General features: G+C 49.4%; 2 protein-coding genes and 1 long non-coding RNA gene across 3 annotated transcripts; 1 reads left to right on the forward strand and 2 right to left on the reverse strand.

Moving 5' to 3' along the window:
- Positions 1 to 480: 480 nt before the first annotated feature.
- Positions 481 to 5,762, reverse strand: LOC142363584 (uncharacterized). The gene is made up of 3 exons (XR_012765835.1): positions 5,544 to 5,762; positions 1,060 to 1,184; positions 481 to 558 (listed from the first exon to the last, which is right to left on the reverse strand). It is a non-coding gene; the product is annotated as an uncharacterized LOC142363584 (long non-coding RNA).
- Positions 5,763 to 7,882: 2,120 nt separating this feature from the next.
- B3GALT9 (beta-1,3-galactosyltransferase 9) lies at positions 7,883 to 9,945 on the forward strand. The gene is given in 4 exon segments (XM_075439333.1): positions 7,883 to 7,957; positions 8,063 to 8,098; positions 8,100 to 8,261; positions 8,740 to 9,945. Coding segments are annotated over 4 exon segments (1,368 nt in total). The 3' UTR covers positions 9,835 to 9,945.
- Positions 9,946 to 11,234: 1,289 nt separating this feature from the next.
- PSMD5 (proteasome 26S subunit, non-ATPase 5) lies at positions 11,235 to 19,602 on the reverse strand. The gene is made up of 10 exons (XM_075439498.1): positions 19,337 to 19,602; positions 18,971 to 19,115; positions 18,184 to 18,297; positions 17,616 to 17,744; positions 16,749 to 16,858; positions 16,161 to 16,303; positions 15,493 to 15,684; positions 14,559 to 14,668; positions 13,777 to 13,917; positions 11,235 to 13,278 (listed from the first exon to the last, which is right to left on the reverse strand). The coding sequence occupies exons 1-10, from the start codon at positions 19,507 to 19,509 to the stop codon at positions 13,021 to 13,023; spliced, it is 1,515 nt and encodes a 504-aa protein (XP_075295613.1). The 5' UTR covers positions 19,510 to 19,602; the 3' UTR covers positions 11,235 to 13,020.
- Between the last annotated feature and the right edge of the window lie 78 nt (positions 19,603 to 19,680).

Here is a 19,680-nt window from a genome sequence, read left to right on the forward strand (position 1 = left end):
GGCCACGGAGGGGAGCGAGCCGACCCCGCGGCAGGGCGGCCGTGCACCCACCGGGCAGCAGAGCCCCGGGGAGCCGTGCTGCCCCAGCGCTGGCACGCTCCTCGCCTCCTTCCCTTCTATTTTCACTGGTCTTCCAGAGACCACGCTGTTGCACAGGGGGTTCACCGTGGGGTCCCGGGCTGCGCGGGTGAGCGGAGAGCCCCGAGAACCATTTATGGCAAAGGAAACGCTCCTACAGAAGTATGGTGGCCGGACAGCCACTGCGCCTTGCGCAATGCTCCTCAGCCACCCAAAACGCTCAGAGCCCAGGGCATGGTGACGCCGTCCGGGCCTGGAGCTCGCTGCTTCCAAAGCGCTGGTGTCTCTACAACAGCTCCAGGCAGCCCCCGGCCCCCACTCCCCCCCCCACTGCTCCAGGGAGTGATGCTTCGGCACACGGTGCCGGTTCGCTGCCGCAGCCTCCATGCTGGGGTCTACGCTTCTCTCTAGGACCGGAGACTTTGTTTCTCCCGCAGCATCTCTTCCTCCTTCCTCTCTCTCCATATGGACTCTCCTACACTAGGAGTCATTTGAGAGAAAAGCAATTAATACTCCCCGTGCGAGCCATGTGACGCTTCCCGACCCATCATGCTTTCAAGCAGGAGAGTTATTCTTCATTCACTAATTGCCTCACATTGTCTGGTGCAAAATGTTAACGCGCAGCGCTGTGCGGGGAGGGGTGGGTGGCACAGCAGCGTATTGACATGCGAGGTGATAACACAGGCGTGGAGGAGGAATTATTTAAAACAGTTGGGGGGGATGGGGACGGTGAGAAAAGAGAAATGAAAAATGAAAGAGCCAGAAGAAGAGAACATTCCCATCCAAATGCTGCAGCTCGAGTGGCGAGGTGGGCCCGAGCCCACCCGCCCTCCGCCCTGGCACAGCCGCCGGCGATGGACCAGCTGTGGAACTGTGGGTCCTGGTGGCCTCTAGGCCCACTGCGGAGCAGGGGGATGCCGATGCCTGGCCACAAGGCACAGGGACAAGCTGTCCCGGTGATGGCACGTGGCGGGATCCTACCTGGGAGAGGAGAGCCCCTGCCCGGGCACCACACCCAGCTCCAGCACCGAGCAGCCATTTGTGGCCTCTGCTCCTCTTCGCTGAACGGCTACAAGAGCATCCTCCGGGATGAACCGCTTCACAACCTGTAGTTAACAGAACAAAAACCAAAACACTTTCCTTCCTTCCCCGTTGGTTACTTTTTTCTTGTCCTGCTGTTATTTAACTCGAGGAAGTATATCAGGGCAGAGCGTGTGCTGTAAAACAGAACCACCACAGGACGGGGGTTGATTCGCGCTCTGACATTGACTGTCGGGAGAGCAGCGACAGCCGCCGGGCTTGACCTTCCTCATTTTTTCTCTGCTGCTCGGCAAAGCCGTTCGATTTTATCCTGAACTCAAGGTAGGAGCCATACAGCTGGATGTATTTGGGTGCCTTTGGGAATGGTGGACGTTCCGGCCAGGGTCCGTGTTGGATTCCCACTCCTTCACAGTGCCACATTTGAGCAGTTCGCTCTCCCTACCTCACTTCTCTCCCTGGCAGGGGAAAACCGGCTGTGCCGGAGCCCAGAGGGGCTGCTGCGACCCTCCCGTCCCTTCCCCGGCAAATGGAGGTGGTGGCATCCCACCCCAGGACCCTCTGACCTCCAGGGAGGCATTTGGGGATGCTGAGATCACCCCATCACCCTCCTTCGGTACTTCTTTCCCGTGGCTTCCCCGCTCGCCACCTCGCTCGTTAGTCAGCCGCACCCCCTCCTCCTAACGAGGATTCATCTGATTGCAGCTTCCAGCCGCGGCACAGCCTGCCTCTTCCCACTAGATCGACTTTGCCTTTATCCTGCATTTTCTCCCCGTGAAAACATATTGCAACACAGAACACCTCTTCCTTTTCTTCATGGAAAGCTGAGTGCTCCCCCTCCTCCCTGAGGCATTTTCTCCAGACTTGGGGTAATTCTGGGGGCTCTCTTCACCCTCTCCCCTTTCCACCTGCTCGCCTGAGCACTGCCCAGAGATGCTGCCCTTCCCCCCTGCCCTTACTCTTCCAAGATCAATAGAAATAAAATTCACTTCTCTTTGGAAGCTCTTTTAGGTCTTTCAGGCACCACCCAGCACTACCCTGGGATAGACTTTTTCTTCCCAGCTGCCATCATTTGACACCATCTTTAATTGTTAATATATTGCAGGTGCTCGGTCCCTCGGCCCCAGAGATGCCACAGGGACCGGGTGGGATGCTGGGGGCACCTGCCTTGGGGCTGTCCCTCCTGCCCCACGCTCCCAAAGCCAGGGAAGGCAGGGGCAAGGCAGGGCAGCACTCCGGGGAGTCAAAGGTATCATTTGGCATCTCAGGGGCATGGGGCTGGCTGAGCCGGCCCTCCCTGCCTTCAGCTTCAGCGCTCGACAAAATGCCATCGATGCTACAAGTCCTCGTTTCCCAACAGTCATCTAATTAATAAAAATTAACCAGGATTTCACATACCAACCACAACACTGCATCTCCTCCTCTCGACTCCCTCAGCCCCCGCGGCTGTGCTGGGGAGCCCCTCAGCACCCCGGCGTTCCCCTCTGCACCCTGGAGCAAGAGAGCACGTGGCCCACGGGGCTGTGTCCCACCTGGGCAGGGAGCGTGGGGTGCCAGGATCGGGGCCATCCAGGGACGCCCAGTGCCACCCGCACAGCCACGCGCTCAATGTGCACGCACGGGAGTTCTCCGTTAGCAGAGCCAGGCTTGGGGAGCGGGGTGGGGGGAGTCATGCGGGTCTCCTGGGGGTGGCAAACCCCAGTCTGTGACCCCCCGAGGGCTGAGCATGGGGACGGCATGGCCGCCCCCGGCAGATCATGGCCCCAGCTGCCCGAGGAGGGGCCTGGCACGGGGCAACGGAGACTCAACTCTGCTGTTTCTGTGTCTGGGAGAGCAATAAATAAATCTGTGGGAGGCAACGGTGGGGATGAGTCAGAGGCAACCAGGAGAGAAAGTCATCTTCAGAGGAACACGTTACCCAAGTCCAGCACGCCGCCGCGCTCCGGAGCCAAGGGAGGATTCGTGTCGGAGGGTGTCCTCGTCCTGCTCGAGCTCCCCGACAACCCCCTGCCGGGAGAGCGATGGGGGACAGCCCTGCCGGCAGCAGCCTTGGCCACGGCTGGGGGCTGCAGCCCCCTCCCCATCCCCGGGGCACCCCCAGCTCCACGCAGCTGGGTCCATCCAGCACCGTGGGACAGGGTGGGCTGGGGCATCGCACCAGCCCCAGGAGCCGCACTCCGCTCCCGTTTCCCTCCACGACCCGGGGCAAACTTTGCGTTTTGGGGTGCAGCACGCCCACAGCCCCAGGGCGAGGGGCTCCCCAGCAGAAAGCAACGCCCCGGTTTGCTGCCCAGGATCGCTGCCCAGCAGCCGTGGAGTCAGGCACGGCCCCACCTGCTCTGCTCCCCATCGCAGATATTGTCAAAGCGTGGACGGCTTTTAATCAACGCGGAGCTGAGTTCGAGACTCCAGTGCTGCCGATGTTGTCTGTGTTGAATGAATTTCACGTGAAATCTAGATTTGCCAGGCACAAATACAGCCTGCGCCTGACTTCAGGGATTGAAAGGCAAAGGCGAAGTAACCTGCGCGGCTCACTGTGAAAATGGGAAAGCTTCTGGTCGACTGCAAAATCGGGAAATTTTCTGTCAAGTTGACATCTGGGCAGGGAAGCAACGTTTCAGGAACGAGCTCGGCCCAGGGGCCGGAGCCCTGCGGCCTCGCAACTCAACACGTTTCGCAAGCTCGTGCTCTCCCCGCTCTGCTCCCCTTTAGCTCGGTGTTCCCGAGTGCAGCACCCGCAGAATGCACTGAGGGTTTAAGCTGTCTTTATCAAGAAATAAAGATTAGTTCGTTGTCAAAGCTGCCGTTAAACTCAGGAAGTAATAATCAAACATACCCATACAAAAAGATAGAGCTCTGTAACTCCAAGACTGGTGCATGCAAAGAAAAAAATGAATGCTCGGAGCTTGGCTATGAAAATGTGTTTTTAAGCTAGCCAACTGAGCCATTAAATAGGAGGAAAAGACACCCTCATTTGTATACCAGGAGTGGCTAATCTATCTGTCTCCTGTGTCAGCACGCTGGTTGCTTGGTTTGTTTTCAAGCTTTCTACTTGCATTTAACCCTCTAAGGGATGTTAAATACCAAAACCCAGATGAAATGCACTCTGTCTCTCTCTCATAAAACCTTCTCCGCCAGCATCTCCCAAGCCTCAGAGGACTTCAGGTGAAGAATTGTCTGTGAGAGCTGAATCATATCTTTAAGCAAAAGCATTGCTATTAGGTGACTAAGACCAAAACAATTGTCTCCCATTATTTATTGCAACTGATGCTGTTATTAAAAACCAGACAAATCCCTTCCCAGCCCGTCCCGCTATCACCTCTGCGTGCGCTGGCGAAACACTGCAAAAGCAGGTTGTAAATAGAGGGGACCCCTTGGGCAGGGTCCGGAACATGGGGAAAGCGGTTTGTGCTCCCCGGAGCATCCCGGCAGGGCTGCCAGCGGGTGCCTAGGGACACGGGCTGTCTCCAACCCTGAAAATAAGACACGCAGCCACGCGAGGGCACAGGGAATGCCTTGTGGAAAGAGGCTGTTGTGCCCACGGGCAGGCTACACGAGCAGGTTCTGGCACATCCCTGGAGCAGGAGGAGCTGAGTGAAGATCTGAAAGCCTGCCTGCAGGAATCAACCCGGCTTTTGGGAAGAGCCTGGGAGCGGAGGGATGGTGGTGGGGATGGGGAGGGGTGTCCACCCTGCAGGGAAGGGCAGCACATGGCACAGAGCAACTGCACGGACACCTGGGGCAGGCAGAGCCCAGGCTGCTCGTCTGAACAAATTCATGCCGGAAAAAAAAAACAATTTTCCTTGGCTTTCCCCAGAAAATCCCATCCGCCCGCCCTCGCTTGCACCGTCGCCTGAGAACGGTGCGTCATCCAAAGCCTTCGCGTTTTCATGAAGCGGAGTCGAGCAGAACTGAAACAAGCCGGGCTCTACTCCCCCCTTCCAAATGTTCGCAGCGCTGGGAGGGAAGCCAGGAGACTTTAAAAGACATTTTAGGAAGCTGCAGGTTCAGCTGCTCCCCTGCGGCACATTGCCCCGCAGCGCCGGCCCTGGGCTCGCCCTGCCCAACAGCATCTCCCACCGCCCTGCGGGCAGCTCTGCTTTTTATCTTTGGATGTCATGGGAGTTCAGGGCCCCGTCCTCTCCAGAAAATCAAACCCAAACTCCAAACATCCCTTAGTCTAAACACTCACTGTTCGTATGGTAGGTCAAGTTGTCTGCCGTGTCACTGGTACGTCCCTGCTCCCGTAATGGGGTTTGCTTGGACATAAAATATAAGGAAAACACGCAAACATCTCACCTAAAGCAAATTATAGCCCCGTGGCTCAGGAAAACCTGCTTTCCTGGTTGTTTCCCTAATTTACACCCACAAGCTTTTTCAGTGCTGAAGCGCAGCTGTAGGAACAGCACTCCTTTCCCCAGACTGACCTGGCTTCGGCCACTCCGGCATCCTGAGTTCACTCCTCTTCTGGAAACTCTTGGATGTCACCAGGAGCGAGGTTCTCCCCGAATGTGTTTGGCTTCACCTGTCTGAAAGAGAGCTCAGGTCACACAGGAGCTGCTGGGCATTGCGCTTGCCTGAAGCCTGGGTTTCTCAAGGAGATGGAGGGATCACCCGGGCAAACACCCTGCAGCCGAGGGGATCTGTGGCACTCCAGACAGTTATTTCACCCTTCAGCAGTCATTTCGTGTCTATTCCTCCTCAGCTTTCCCCGGCAGGACTCAGCCAGGGTCTTTGGCTAAAGAAAACCCCACGGCTGTGGTTGGAGAGAGTTAAACTCCTACACGCGATATCGGCAACCGTTTGAAGTTCCTGCTGCCACCACCAAGCAGTGCTGAAGAAATGACTTCAGAGGTTCTGCAAGCACCACGCTGTGCCTAATTGCAACACGGATGATACACATGTGGGTTTTATTATTATTCTAAAAAAGCACAATTGGGAAAGCCAATATTTTTAATGGAAGTGGTTTCAAATGCTAGTATTTATTTGCTTATTAAATGGTTTAGCTGGAGACAGAGCATCTTCAAAGGAGGAATTTTTTTTTTCCCCGAGAATGGGTATCTGGGGCTATAGAGCTATATTGTTATACATGAGAAATATTTCCTTCTTCGCTTTTTATTTCAGACAACACGTTTCACTGACACTTCCCGTGCTGACAGCTTGCCAAGCTTCAAAGCACAACTTCTGCAAGGGTTACAAAGATTGTGAGGCCGGTCCGGACGAAGCTGCAGCCCAGCTGACACACGAGCTCTGCGAAAGGAGTTTTTCTGGTTTTTGGAGAGCCTAAAGCCAAGGTCCGCGTTGGGACCCGCGTGCTGTGTGCACCTGGGCTGCCTCTTAGGTGGGTACAACAGCATTTCCAAGCCGTCACCACATTTTGGGGACCTGGTTTCTTCTGTAATTCCAGCTGCTTCCCACAGCAAAGCTGATTTCCCAGCACGTGTGGGAAGATCTCCCCACACTGCTGTGGACCCAGGGGCAGGTGCTGGGAGAGCTGAGGAGCCCAGCCAGAGCTGGGGGATTAACCCATGGCCACCCCAAGCCAGAAATCAAACCTCTTCTCCACCTCCTTGGGTCCTCTGGCTGATGCGGGGTCCCCAGAGGACGCTTCAGGGAGGGTTGCAACGGTCAGAGCATCACACCCTGAGCCCTCGCAAGGCACGTGGCTAAGGCAAACCACAGCAACGCTGCATCCCCCTTGCACCCTGTCACTCAAGGATGCAGTAACAGAAACACACCCTCACCTACAAAAAAAATCTTTTCAAAATTAAAAAAAAAAAAAATGACCCCCTCTCTGCTCTTGCGCAGGGGCTGGAGTTCCCACACTTGTGCTGGTGAAGGCTGACTCCTCCCACCACCATTCACCCATCAAACAGCGTCGTTGCCGCCATCTGTCCCCCCCTGCCCCTCCTGGGGGCTGCAGGGGACCTGCAACCCCTGTCCCCCCTCGGTGCTCCATAGGCCCCACGGCTCGCGGACCTGCTGCCAACCCCAGCTCTCACCCCTGCGGACACTCTGTCCTGTTCGTGGTGTCTTTGGCACTTCCCCCTCCAGCACTTCCAGGCCCCCGCGGCTCCCCAGCCCAGTCAGCTCCAGCGCAGCCCGCGGCTCTGCCAACACCAACACGCAGAGGCTCCGGCGCAGCCGAGGCCACCGCCGAAGGCAGGAGCCTGGCCAGGGGTGCATCACTGCAGCTCTTCACCAGGACACGCAGCCACCAGAAAAGCAGAAATCCATACAGTCATTTAAAACCACAGAATGACTTTGTGCAGAGAGAAAGCAAAGGACCACCCAATGCAGCTCGTTTGGGTTCATGTCCCCACTCCAGTAAATGGATGCTGGAGGGGCAAGAGGCAGGGGGACACCCCAAAACACCCCCAGCCTCCCGGCCATGGGCCCTGTGGCCGAGCACCGCCAGCCCCCGCTGCAGAGCCCCTTCATCGTGCCTGTTCCAAGGGGCTCACTGGAACGGTGCCCTGCACTTCCCTGGCTCCAGGAGCAATCAAGAGAGCCAAGCGAGGTGCCTCACCTGGGCTGGGGTCACAGCTCTGGCACAGGGAAAGCCTCCTCACACCCCTCTCCCTGCTCAGCTCGCTCCCTGCGTGCTAGAGACAGCCCGGCCCGGCAGCGCCCAGGGCATTAGGGCATCCTCCACGACCACCAGGACCCCACGCACGGCAAAGCCACCAGTTCACGCACCAAACCTCCATCTCAGGAGATGCAGAGTGCTCGGCGCAGGGGTGAACTGCCCTGGAGGTAGGAACCAATGCCAAAATGGCTCAGCTGTGAAAAACCAACAAGCAGACATAGCACAGCAGCACCAGGGCACCCCTTTGACCAGGTTAGCCCTAGCAGTTGCTTCATTTCTTTATTTCTCAGACACCCAACCCCAAGTCTCAGAAATTAATAAAGAAAAAGGCTAGAGTTTTGTTTGTGTTATACGCAGCTGCAACACGATCGGCCCCTGGGATCACCTTTCCTCCCCGCAGGCAGGTGAGGTGGAAGCCACCGTCTCCAGGTATCGGGCAGTAACTCAACCCCGCAGACCCAGATACAGACGCTGCCCCGTGAGCCTCCGCCAGGGAGAAACCGCCTCCGCCGCGAACGCAGACCCCGCTGCGGGGAGAACTCCCACCGGCATGCAGGTAGGTGCTGGGGTGCGTGGCTCAGCCGCGGCAGGGAGGCTGATCCCTCGGGGACAGCGGGGTAACAGCTTTCCCTGCGGTGTCCTACCCTGCCAGCTTTCACATGGCGTCGTAAGGCCAGCTACCAGAGGGTCTTCTTTGAGGACACATATTAATGTCACAGGTCCTCATCAGCATCTCAGGCCTTCAGCAACAGCTGAAAGTCAGGAGATATTCATAGTGAGCTACCCTCCAGTATTTCCACGCACGGACGTACAGAAGGGAGCCTTCTAAACTACAGCATGGCAACATCCCTCTCAGCTTGGGATCTCACCGTGCCACAAGAAGTGGGGTTGAGGGAGGAAACGAGCCTCACACTAAGAATACAAAGACCATGGTCTAAAAGTTGTAATTCTGTTTTGCATTAATATATCACAAAATGAAGGAAAGCCTTTCTGTTCCAGCAGCAAGACAATTGTGTCTGTCTTCTCTCCCCCAGCTGACGCTCTGCAGGCTCCGGACGCACCAGTGGTGCTTCATTTTCTTTAACGTCTTCCTTTTCCACGTGCTGCTTTTTGGGGCAGATTTACTGGAGGAATACTTCCTGCGGTCATTACCTCTTTCCTACACCGACGCCAAGACTCTGGAAATCCGGGAGAGGGCCAGGAAGCTAGATGTGGATGCTCTAAAGGCCAATCTCTCTTACACTGTCAGCAGCACAGCAACATGCTCCGATCAAGAGATATTTTTGCTTGTTCTTGTCTGCAGTAGCCCAGAAAACAGGACAAGGCGCAACGTGATCAGGCAGACATGGGGCAACGTGACAGACGCCAGAGGTTACTCTGTCCTTACTCTGTTTGCTTTAGGAAAGCCAGCCTCGGTGACAGCCCAGCTGGAGATCAACGAAGAGTCGCAAACACACAGAGACATCATTGAAGGCAGTTTCATTGATTCTCCTGAGACACAGACACAGAAGATGCTGATGAGCATTGAGTGGACAGTGACGTTCTGCCCTCACGCAAGGTACATTCTTAAAGCAGACGAAGACGTGTTTGTCGGTATCCCAAGTCTGGCTGGATACTTGCTTAGCTTAACGCAACTAGAGGACGTTTACATTGGGAAGGTCATCCACCAAGGAGTGCCCAGCAGAGACCCTGAGAGCCCTGGCTTTGTTCCCATCCATCAGTACTCACAAGAGTTCTACCCCGATTACTGCGACGGGAGCGCTTTCGTCCTGTCCCAGGACGTCGCTCGCAAGGTGTACGTGGCCGCCGAGGAGGTGCCAGTTTCAGTGCCCCCTGATATCTTTGTCGGAATCTGTGCGAAAAAAGCTGGCATCACTCCCGTTCACAGCTCTCGATTTTCTGGGGAGAAGCACATCAGCTACAATCGATGCTGCTATAAATTCATTTTCACCTCTTCCAACATGAAAGAGGACGAGTTATTTCAAGACTGGAAGCAAACAAGCGATGGGAAAGATTGCTCATTACTGGAAACCTACTACGGTCTGCTGTCCTGCAAGGTTTCCACCTATATTGATAAGTTCAAAGTTTAACTTAGAATAAAAAATGAGGTTCTTCATTTCGCCAATTAAGATTTAACTGAATAAAGTCTGAACTCTCTTTTACCAGCTGTTTCATCTCATTAACATTCAGTAACAACGATCTCTCAAAGTTTGCTCTCTTCCCTTCAACAGCAAACGAATTCTCAATGCTACAGCGTGTTACCGCAGCAAGAGAACGAGATGTACTCCCGCTACGCAAGTCCCTGCAAGTGCATGCATGCAAGCTAACGAGTATTCCAAGAAACTTTGTCTGTATCCAGTGTTTTCCAGACATTTGAAGTCCTCTGCCTCACGCTGAAACTCCGTCTGCATTTTTATCTGAGTGAGGCATCCCCTGCTTCCAAAGCGCTCTGTAACAAAGGGAGCTGTTTCCTAGCAGCCTGTTCACCGCACCAGTGAAACTACAGAACAGCTCGGAGTGGGCACAGACATCGAGCCATCCTGGGAACTGCTTCTGTAAACAGCCCGGGGGGATCCCAGGCGAGAAATGTAACTTCCCTGCTACAGAACCTTGTATCCGTCAGTCCTGGTGTCAGAAACACGCCGACACAAGCGGCTCAACGCCGTGCCGTTACGCTGGAGAACTGCGCCAGCAGTGAAGTCAGAACAAATTCCCCAGAGCACTGGTAACACCAACCGTACTCAAAACGTAAAAACTCCCCAAACGAGGAACCAGCCCCAGACCACAGCCCCACCCAAGCCTGCAGCCTCCGATCACCTCTGCCGCATCGGCTCTTCCAGCAGCACACAGAGGAGCTGGACAGATTCGTTCCGCACTTGTGACGGACGCACACGGGAAGAGACACACCCGTGCCTTGGAGGGCCCCGTCCACTCTTCCCGCTGCGACCGAAGGAATTGGAGGTGTGCTCCGAATTCTTATGTACCAAGTTATGCTGCTTGTTAACCAGGGACAAATGATAAGTTCTGGGTCTGGCTTTTTTTTTTGTTTGCTTTTGGTTGGGATTGGTTTGGTGGTTGGTTGTTTTTTTTTTTTCAAACCAAGTTCATCAAGGTTAGCATGTTACCTCAAATCTCCTTCTCCATCCCTGCAATTCTCTTTTTCCTCAATTATCTCTACCTGCTACATTACAGGGACAACAGGCTCACGTTTTTCCACTGTATTTAAGATACACCAGTAGCAAAATGTAAACCGTGTGGCAATACACAGAATGGGCAGGGAACTAGCTGTGAATAATACAGGATAACCATTTGATCAATTAATCAGAATGTTGATCTCAAAGCTCAACAAAATAAAGCATATGTGCATATATAAAAAAATCCCCTTGTTTGGCATCTCTGTGTATTCTAAAATATTGTATTTGGCAAATGTACTACGCAAAGCAGATGCTAAAGACTTAGCACACAGAGTAGCCTTGAAAAGCAACATCTGAAAACACACATGGAAGAGACACACGAATTGCAGAAGAGGTTTCATTTACATATTGATTTCTTTTACTGAGATTTTAGTATACAGCTCATACAGAGCTACCAGCACGCAAAGCCACCTACAATAACAAAGCTGAACCATCCAATACAAGTGCAAACTAAGGAATTCTATACTCTTTCCATTTCCTTTTTACTGCTTCCACGCTTTTTTCTGGATGGAGGATTCATGAAGCTTCCCCACTCTCTGCCTTCACAAACGAGACACTGTGTACTGCATTTCTCACTAGCAGATGTTTATTATGCACATCCAGGATGAAAGCGTCAGCAGCAGTATGATGTGGGATGACAACTTTTGCACATATTAGATCATAAGCAACAAGGCAGATCACCTGCGTTCAGCCAGCCTATTGAACATCAAGGGATCCTCCCCAACCACCTTGCTCCTCTCAGCCCGCTCCGACTCCTTGCCAGCAATGTTTCGCAGGCCATACCATCACCTCTGCTGCAGTTCAGCGCTACCACAAGCAAGAAAAGTTACTGCATTGACTAGGTCATCCTGCTTCACTCGGCAGAGTAGGGACACAGGGCGAGTACTTTCCACAGAGGTATACCCGACTTGACACACTACTAAAATAAGCCCAGAAGCAGTAATTTCCTGTTTTATTATGCTCCTTCCAGCTTGTCCTCAGATTTGTTTCTTATGTCCTCACCAAAAATAATACAAACATTTTGTATAAAGTACATTGTGGTCTTTGTTTCTGGACCGAGACACGCCACGTGTCACTAGAGCGCCCAGCCAGTCGCGCATCTCACCCGCAGCTCGCTGACCATCTTCAGAGGAAGACACACAACCACGTAAGGTACTGCACACCCCTCCTCCTAACTCAGCTCACGCCCTTAAACATGAAAGCTTTATCTTCTTACCCCTTTAACTCAGGCAACTAAAATCATATATTTTTTTAAATAACACTTAAAATTAAAAAATTTCATTTCTGTTAAAAAATAGTGTAAACAATTGAAGATTTGGTTCTGAAGCAGACCTGTAGTGCTATAGCTCACGCTCCTTTTGAGCAAGAAAACTGAGCTGCCGTACAAAGTCACAATCAACAAGGAAGACAAAGCTCCCAATTTGGTTTTATACACTAGAGCTTGCATTCATTTGTTTTCAAAAGGGCTAAAAGCTTTTTTTATCCTCAGCATAAAATGCAAACAATATTTAGGATTACGTATTCAAGCAAGACTTACATCCAGCAAGTCGAAAATAGAAAAGAATCCAGTTCGTACTCCCTCGTGTGGACAGAATGTCACTAAGTTATTCTTACCAACAGGGTTTCTGACAGAATACGAATGCCTAAGAGTCTGTTCCACGCAAGTGCCAACTTCGGCAGATATAAAAAAATATATAAAAAAAAAGAGAAAGTACGGCAGCATCTGAGGTTACACACCTCGAGGTGTTTTGGTGTTTGTTTTTTTAATTGAACTGTGATCTACTGAGAAAACACGATAGGAACTCCAAAACCCCCAAACAATTGAACGAAACACTGGTAATTTCTGCAGAATACAAACACAGCCAGTAGTCGACAGAGTGCTTACCTTGGTTGCTTGTCTCACGACAGTACAGAGAACTTCTGTCGTGACATTCTATGGGAAATTTTGCTGTGCCCTGTAGGTTTTGATTTGCTCTCCTGACTCTCAGAGTCAAAAGGCTTCACATTCCTTTAAAGAGACAATCTAGGGACTCCAGTGAGGGGAGTCTTCACACACCTTATACCTTAACCCCTATTTCAGTAACGTGGCTTGCAGGAAGGGGAACAGAGACACCAATGACATTATTCCGCTCCTTCCACAGCTGTAGTAGACACTGCCTTAACATAATAAGGGCCTTCACGCAAGTAAGCCCTAAGCCTCAAGTAATACTGATTTCCAAAGATTTCCGCGATTGTTTTAGAGTTTACGAGGGCTTTAACCAGTTCATATTTGGCATCCTTCGAAGCTTTGTCAGGCTCCACAGATCTGTCTACAACATACTCCACGAACCCTGGACTGTCAAGCATCAACTTCTGGGCCCATGGTTGACTTGCAATAGCCTAAACGTGAAGACAAAAAAGAGGGGGGAAGGGGGAAACACGTCATTTTAAAAACCCCCAAACCAGTGACACAGTAGCCTGTCATGCAGATAGCCAAGGAACAGAAAAAGTGAAATGGGACATTCACTCTACACAGCAGCTGCACAACCACCACGCAAATCAAGCGGCAGGGTTTAGCACCGGAAAGCAAGTACAGCTCAGTGCTTATCTTTAAAGTTTTAAGTGAATTATCACAGCAGTGCCTCTGAGCACCCTAGAGCATAGCTGTTGCTTTTTTTTTCCCCCCTCTCCAATTTATAAGAAAATAAACATTACAGACATGACACGTTTGCTACATTATTTAAATGCTGAATGCCAACAGGGCCCAATGAAAACAGCCTCATTTCTGACCACTTCAGGGCTTCAACAAGAAGTTTCTTGCATTCACTTAAAAAAAAAATCTGAGACCAAATGGCAATACAATTCACTACCCGACCTTTAAAAAGAAAGAGCACTTACAGTAAACACCCGTAAGGCCCCACAGTGGAGATCAGGGAATGGCTGAGTACTGATGCTCCTGAAGAGTTCCAACGGCTGGCTAGACAAGGACGCGAACCACGATTCAGTCATTCTTAAAAGGTCTTCTGTCTGCTGCTCTGCCTACACACACCAGAGAAATGCACAGAAACGAAAGAGTTTGATTCAGATTATGTAAACGTTTCAAGTTTTGAGTATATGTTCAATAGTTAAGGAAGTTCTTTAAAACAAACCACTACATTAAACTGAAATAGCTTCTATTTTCAACTTATTTTCAGGAATGAAGAAATGGCCTTCTATATTTCATTCAGCTTGGAGGACAGACTTAAATTGATCATGACACACAAGATAGTGCTGTGCTGGAGTGCAATCCCGCAAGACAAATGAAAATGCCCATTTAGAGCTACACCATTAAAACCAGATTACTGGATCTAAACAACATATACAGGGATTAGAGCAGTGTGCCACTATTCCTTTAAAACATAAGATTATTAAACTGTTTACTCTCATTCCCTTGCCTATAATGTCTTGACTTCATGTTTTATAAATGTATTTGAGAACACCTGGCTTCTTACAAACTCTAACTTTAAGCAAACAAATCAGAGCATTTCAAAACAGTAAAGTTAACGACTCTAAATACTAGAAAGCTACCACTTCTACCTAAGCTACATGCCGCAAAAGGTCTTCATACAGTTAGGCAGACACACGATAATTTCATTCTTGCAGATTATAAAACAAAAAGACAAACCAAACCACAAACTTACAGGCAAGTAAAGAAGAGATGAAATTGCATCCAAGCATCGAAGTCGCAACTCCGTGGGGGCATTCTTCGCCTGGTGCCCTATTCTGTTTAACAGATTTTGAAATCTACTTCCTTTAAAAATAAAAACAAAGTGCTTTTACTTAATTCAGGTAGACCTCTACAGGAGAACAGAGTTACCCGTCAGCCACATTATACTACATTAATTGGTACAAGAACTGTTGCACATTGAATCTGAGAAAGGCAACCTCTTGCTCTACTGTAATAAAAGCAGTGTAAGATTCTGCTCACTGCATATGGATCCAAGACAGATAAATCCAAAGCTTTTATGTTAATTCCCCACATTATCCAAACATTTACAAAAAGGAAGTTGTGTGTCACAGATAATTGAGTTATCCAAGGAAGCGTGGACCCTAGTACACTTGTAATTAGAAATCTTCAATCCCCTTCTACAACGCTCCACTAGCTATCTGCTAATACAGATTTTCACTTAAAAAACAACATTCAGACTAGCACCAAGAAGTCTAGCACCTACTTTCATTCCTCTGAACAGTTTCATATTAAGAGAAACAATGCAGTGTTTACAGAAAACATCAATACGTGATAGTTCATATTTTTCCAGTCCTGGTGAGAAGGTCATGACATCAACAGAAACAGAGAAATCTAAAGTAACACGACTCCTGACGATTTGCATGATGCAGCTCACTAGAAAATAATGATTCAAATCATGCTTGCAGTACCAGAATTCTAGCTGCCAGACATTTCACACTGCCACGCCTGATAAGACAGTTAAAAAGCACCTTATCTGCTATACCACAGCTATTCAGACACCCTTAATTATTAAACACATTCTTCAATTCCTTTCTCTGTTATACCAAACCAATTCATTCTTGTATATTACGACATACTGAGAAAGTTTTATTAAAAAAAATACTAACTAGTTTTCTGCAAAACCTGTTTGCCTTCCACATTTGATCCCAGGATTCCTAGTGTGTCCACAGCCACTCCAATCATGGTTGGATCATGACTTTCTGCCATTTCAAAGACTTTTTCCATAAAGACAGGGTATCGTTCACAGATCTGCTGCGGACTGTCTACAACAGCCAGATTCCCAAAAAATTTTACAAATCCTGAGAAAACAGAGACAAAAAAAAAGCATTCAGAGTGGAGAAACAGTAACTTCAGCAATGTCAAAATTAAACACATTAATGTAAGATTGTTTCACTGTTGAACTAGTGTAATGAAGTCCAAATACTGTTTGTGAAAGGCAGGAGAATAAGGACAGAACTAAGGAACAAGCCAGTATTTTGGAAGTTATGTAATCCGTGATCTAACAGCTTTCTTCTTGATTAAAAAAAAAAAAAAGACTACAATAACACAAACTTCAAACTTACAGTACAGTCTTTCCAGATCTTCCCTGTACTACTACTGTTCATGAGTAACAGTATTTATGTGTTAAACTGTCCTTCAGCACTTTTGTGTACATCCAACATATATGTTCTAATATTCAAAAATTCACACGAGCTTTCAAAACAGAGGCTTAACAGCCCTCTCAGTTTAACTCATCAATAAAAGCAAGCAGTAATCACAAAACGCATGCTGTAACCTGGTAAATAGAAGCCTGAGAAAGGATCAGACTCTGCACCAAGGATGATGTTTGAAATTTTGTCGATAACTCCTTGTTGAGCAAGATACTGACGCCCATGTGGAGTATGGGCCAGCGAGGTCACCATCTCTATACACGTAGCTCTGCAAGATACAAACACTTATTTTGACCTATCTCAGATGGGTTTTGAAGTACTCTGTGATTCAGAAAAAACAGGTTTTCTACCCTCAAGACAAAAACGACCATACAAAAAAACAAAAACCAAACTACCATAACTGTCCAACACTCCCCCAAGCTCACTGAGCTATCTTACTGTAGGTGTACTATCAGAAAGGATTCTAAAGCCTTTATACGGCAGCCCAGCATCACAAGTACCACAGCATACCGGGGAAACTTCATCTCAGTTCTCAAATCTAAGTATGCAGTATTTTACACCCAAGGCTACTCAAGAAGAGGCAGACAAAACGCTTTCCTGAACAGAGTTTCAGAGAAACACACACAATGTGTTTGAAGAGTGTTATTCTAAGACTGAACATCAGAGTTTTAACAATGGGGGAAATCTCATCGGTAAACTCACTGCCAACATACCTGACCAGCACATCATCTCCAGTCAGCTCTCCAATTAACTCTGATATTAATCCACTGTTTGCACAGTAATTTAGTGAATCTGCTGACACCGAAGAAATCTCAACAATTAACTAAATAAAAGCACATGAAAAACAATGCTGGATGGTTTATAAAAACATTATAATGTTCACAATTCACAGTAATGGCCAAATACATCTTATAGTGCTGACTAACCCTATATGTACATTAAATATAGAATTTCATGATGTTTTCATAATTAAGCTAAATGCTTGCTCGAAACAAGTTCATAAGGAGTTCCAAGTTTACAGCACATGCATTCAGTTTCTATTCACAGTCATCTTTCCTTCAGAGGATCATCACTGCTATCCACATTAAGCTCTACAATGGCTAAATTGTATTGTTTCTCCTTGTACATATCTAGACTGACGTGCTTGGCATCTCTCTCTCGGTCTCTTTGCCCCTCCAGAAGTTTCAATAGCACTTCACATCCAAATGCTGAGAGACCACAGCAGCTATTTTACTTTTACTTTCAGAGAGGCAAACATTTTATTGTATCTTTACTTAACTCTCTGTAGCCCTTCCAATGCTCTAGGGACCACAAGTTATAAAATAACAGACATAAACAGTACTTCAACACCTGTGTACCACAAACTGAAAAGTTATGACATTATTTGAGGACCAACACTACTGTACTCTTCCTGCTCCTTTCTTCTCTCGACAAAACACACACATGAAGAAAAGTCTGTAAAGCAGTGATGAACACTAGCTTACAGGCAAGCCACAAAATCCAGACTGTAATTCAGAACTACAGTCCAAAAGAACGCCAGTATCATGTCATTCAAATGTTAACATTGGCTACACTCCTACCTCATATACTCTGTATCGAACGGTATCATTCGTTGCCATGACATTTTTCAAGTCACTCAACAAACTGCTCACAAATAAAGCCTCTAAGCCATCTCGTGTCTGCGCTATCCTTGAGAGAGATTTGATGGCCTGGAAACAAAAACAGCAACTTAGTATAAGAGAAACACAAAGAGAAGAAAGTCCAGGACGCCAGTTTCACTATTCTTTACTAACACATTAAATCATCTTAGGCACCTAAAATTTTAATTGCAATTCACTTTTTAATGAGAATTACCGTATCGTTGACAAGAGCTAGTTATGATTACTGTGATCCACGACATCTCTGACATTAAATTCAGGTCTATGAGTTCACTTTAGCATCAATAGCTACTGGAAGATAACAGTTCTAGGCATATTTTCTACCACGTCTAAGTAACTTCTGGGCTTAGGGCACCTACGTGCTTATAACATAAGCTCTCTTTTCTTCAAAGAGGAGCAGAGGCTGTCATCTCAGACACAGCAGGAAAAGGTGTTTTGTGCAGTGTCTACATCACTTTGTAGAGGAAGAAAAGAAGAAAGCCATGCTTACCTCTTTAGCCACTGCTATTTTCTCTCCACCAATGCAATTTATTATTTGCCGTAATAGTTCAGGACTGTTGAGAACTTCCGTAACAGCATCTGAATTTTCAACAATCCTCCCAATCTAAATACATGATTAAACAATTATAGAAAATGACATTAAAACAAACTTTTTTCCACTACAAGGGCATTCAAGCATTGGAACAGCTACCTAGACAGAACCACGATTTTCAGCGATACTCGAAATTCAACTGAGCAACGCCCTGAGCAGCCTGCTGCAAGCTGGCCCCACTTTTAGCTGGGGGCTGGACTTGAAACTTCCAGAATTCCATTCCAAACTACAGGGTTCCACAATTCTGTTCTTTCAAATTAATGCAACACGCATCAAGTTACTACAACCTAGTCTTCTTCAGCGTTTCCACAATATTGTTCAAAGTATGCTGAATATCAAAACGTTGCTGCACTTCATTCTTACGGTACCTGCTGTCAGTGCTGGCTTAGGAAGCTTTATCCAGAACACCTGACAGGAGATGCATTTACAAGTTACTTCTGTCAAGACACAGTTTTAGACGTGAAGTTTAACAGATACATCATAAAGCATTACGTACAAACATATGGCACAGTATTTATCCAAAATTGCATGAGCGCGTAAGAGCACAATTCCTGCAGGTAACACTTGATGCAGTGCTTTTGTCACAAACTAGGCCATGAAACACCAGTAACAGATTGGGACTAAACTAATCCAGCCCAGCTCAAGACACAGCTCTGTCCCCTCCTCCTGGAGGGAAACCCTGTACCTGAGATATGGTGAGGATTTTCACGGAGTCGTCGGAGTGAAAGAGCCCTTTCTGAAGCTCTTCCCTGAGGTTCTGGATCACATAGAGCGGGTCCAGGGCCTGCAGGAGCATCTCCAGGATGGAAACACAGGCAGACACCTGCTCCCTGGGCGGGCCAGAGAGAAACCCAAGCCCGTCAGGAGGGGGACGCCGCCGGCTGCTCCCACAGACTCCGCTGCGCCAGCCCCCGCCCTGAAGGAGGGCGGGGAAGGAGACGGGGTAGCAGCAGGAACCCCCGCGCTCCGGGGAAAAGGGAGAGGGAAGGCGGCGGGGCCGGCTCAGGCTAGCAAGGCCGGGTCAGGCCCGCAAGGCCGGGCCGCTGCTCACCGGTCGTTGACGCTGAGGAGGGCGAAGAGCGCTCCCAGGTGGTCGTCGCTGAGGCGGGCGCGGAGGGCTGCGGGCGGCACGGCCTGCACGGCGAGCCGCAGGGCCCGCAGCTCCTCCAGCGGCAAGTCCCGCCGGGCCGCCCGCTCCAGCAGCTCCACCACCGCCTCCGCCATCTTGACGCCGCCGCAACGCTTCGCGCGCGCCCGCCGCCCCTAGCAACGGCCGCCCCTAGCAACCGCCTCGCCGTCGCCACGGGGCCCCCTGTGCTCCGCCACGCCGTGAACAAAATGGCGGCCGCGCGCCCGCCCCTTTATTAGCTCCGCCCGCCTGGCGCTCTGATTGGG

The sequence above is a fragment of the Opisthocomus hoazin genome, chromosome 19 (assembly GCF_030867145.1).
Source record: "Opisthocomus hoazin isolate bOpiHoa1 chromosome 19, bOpiHoa1.hap1, whole genome shotgun sequence".
NCBI classification, from domain to species: Eukaryota; Metazoa; Chordata; class Aves; order Opisthocomiformes; family Opisthocomidae; genus Opisthocomus; species Opisthocomus hoazin.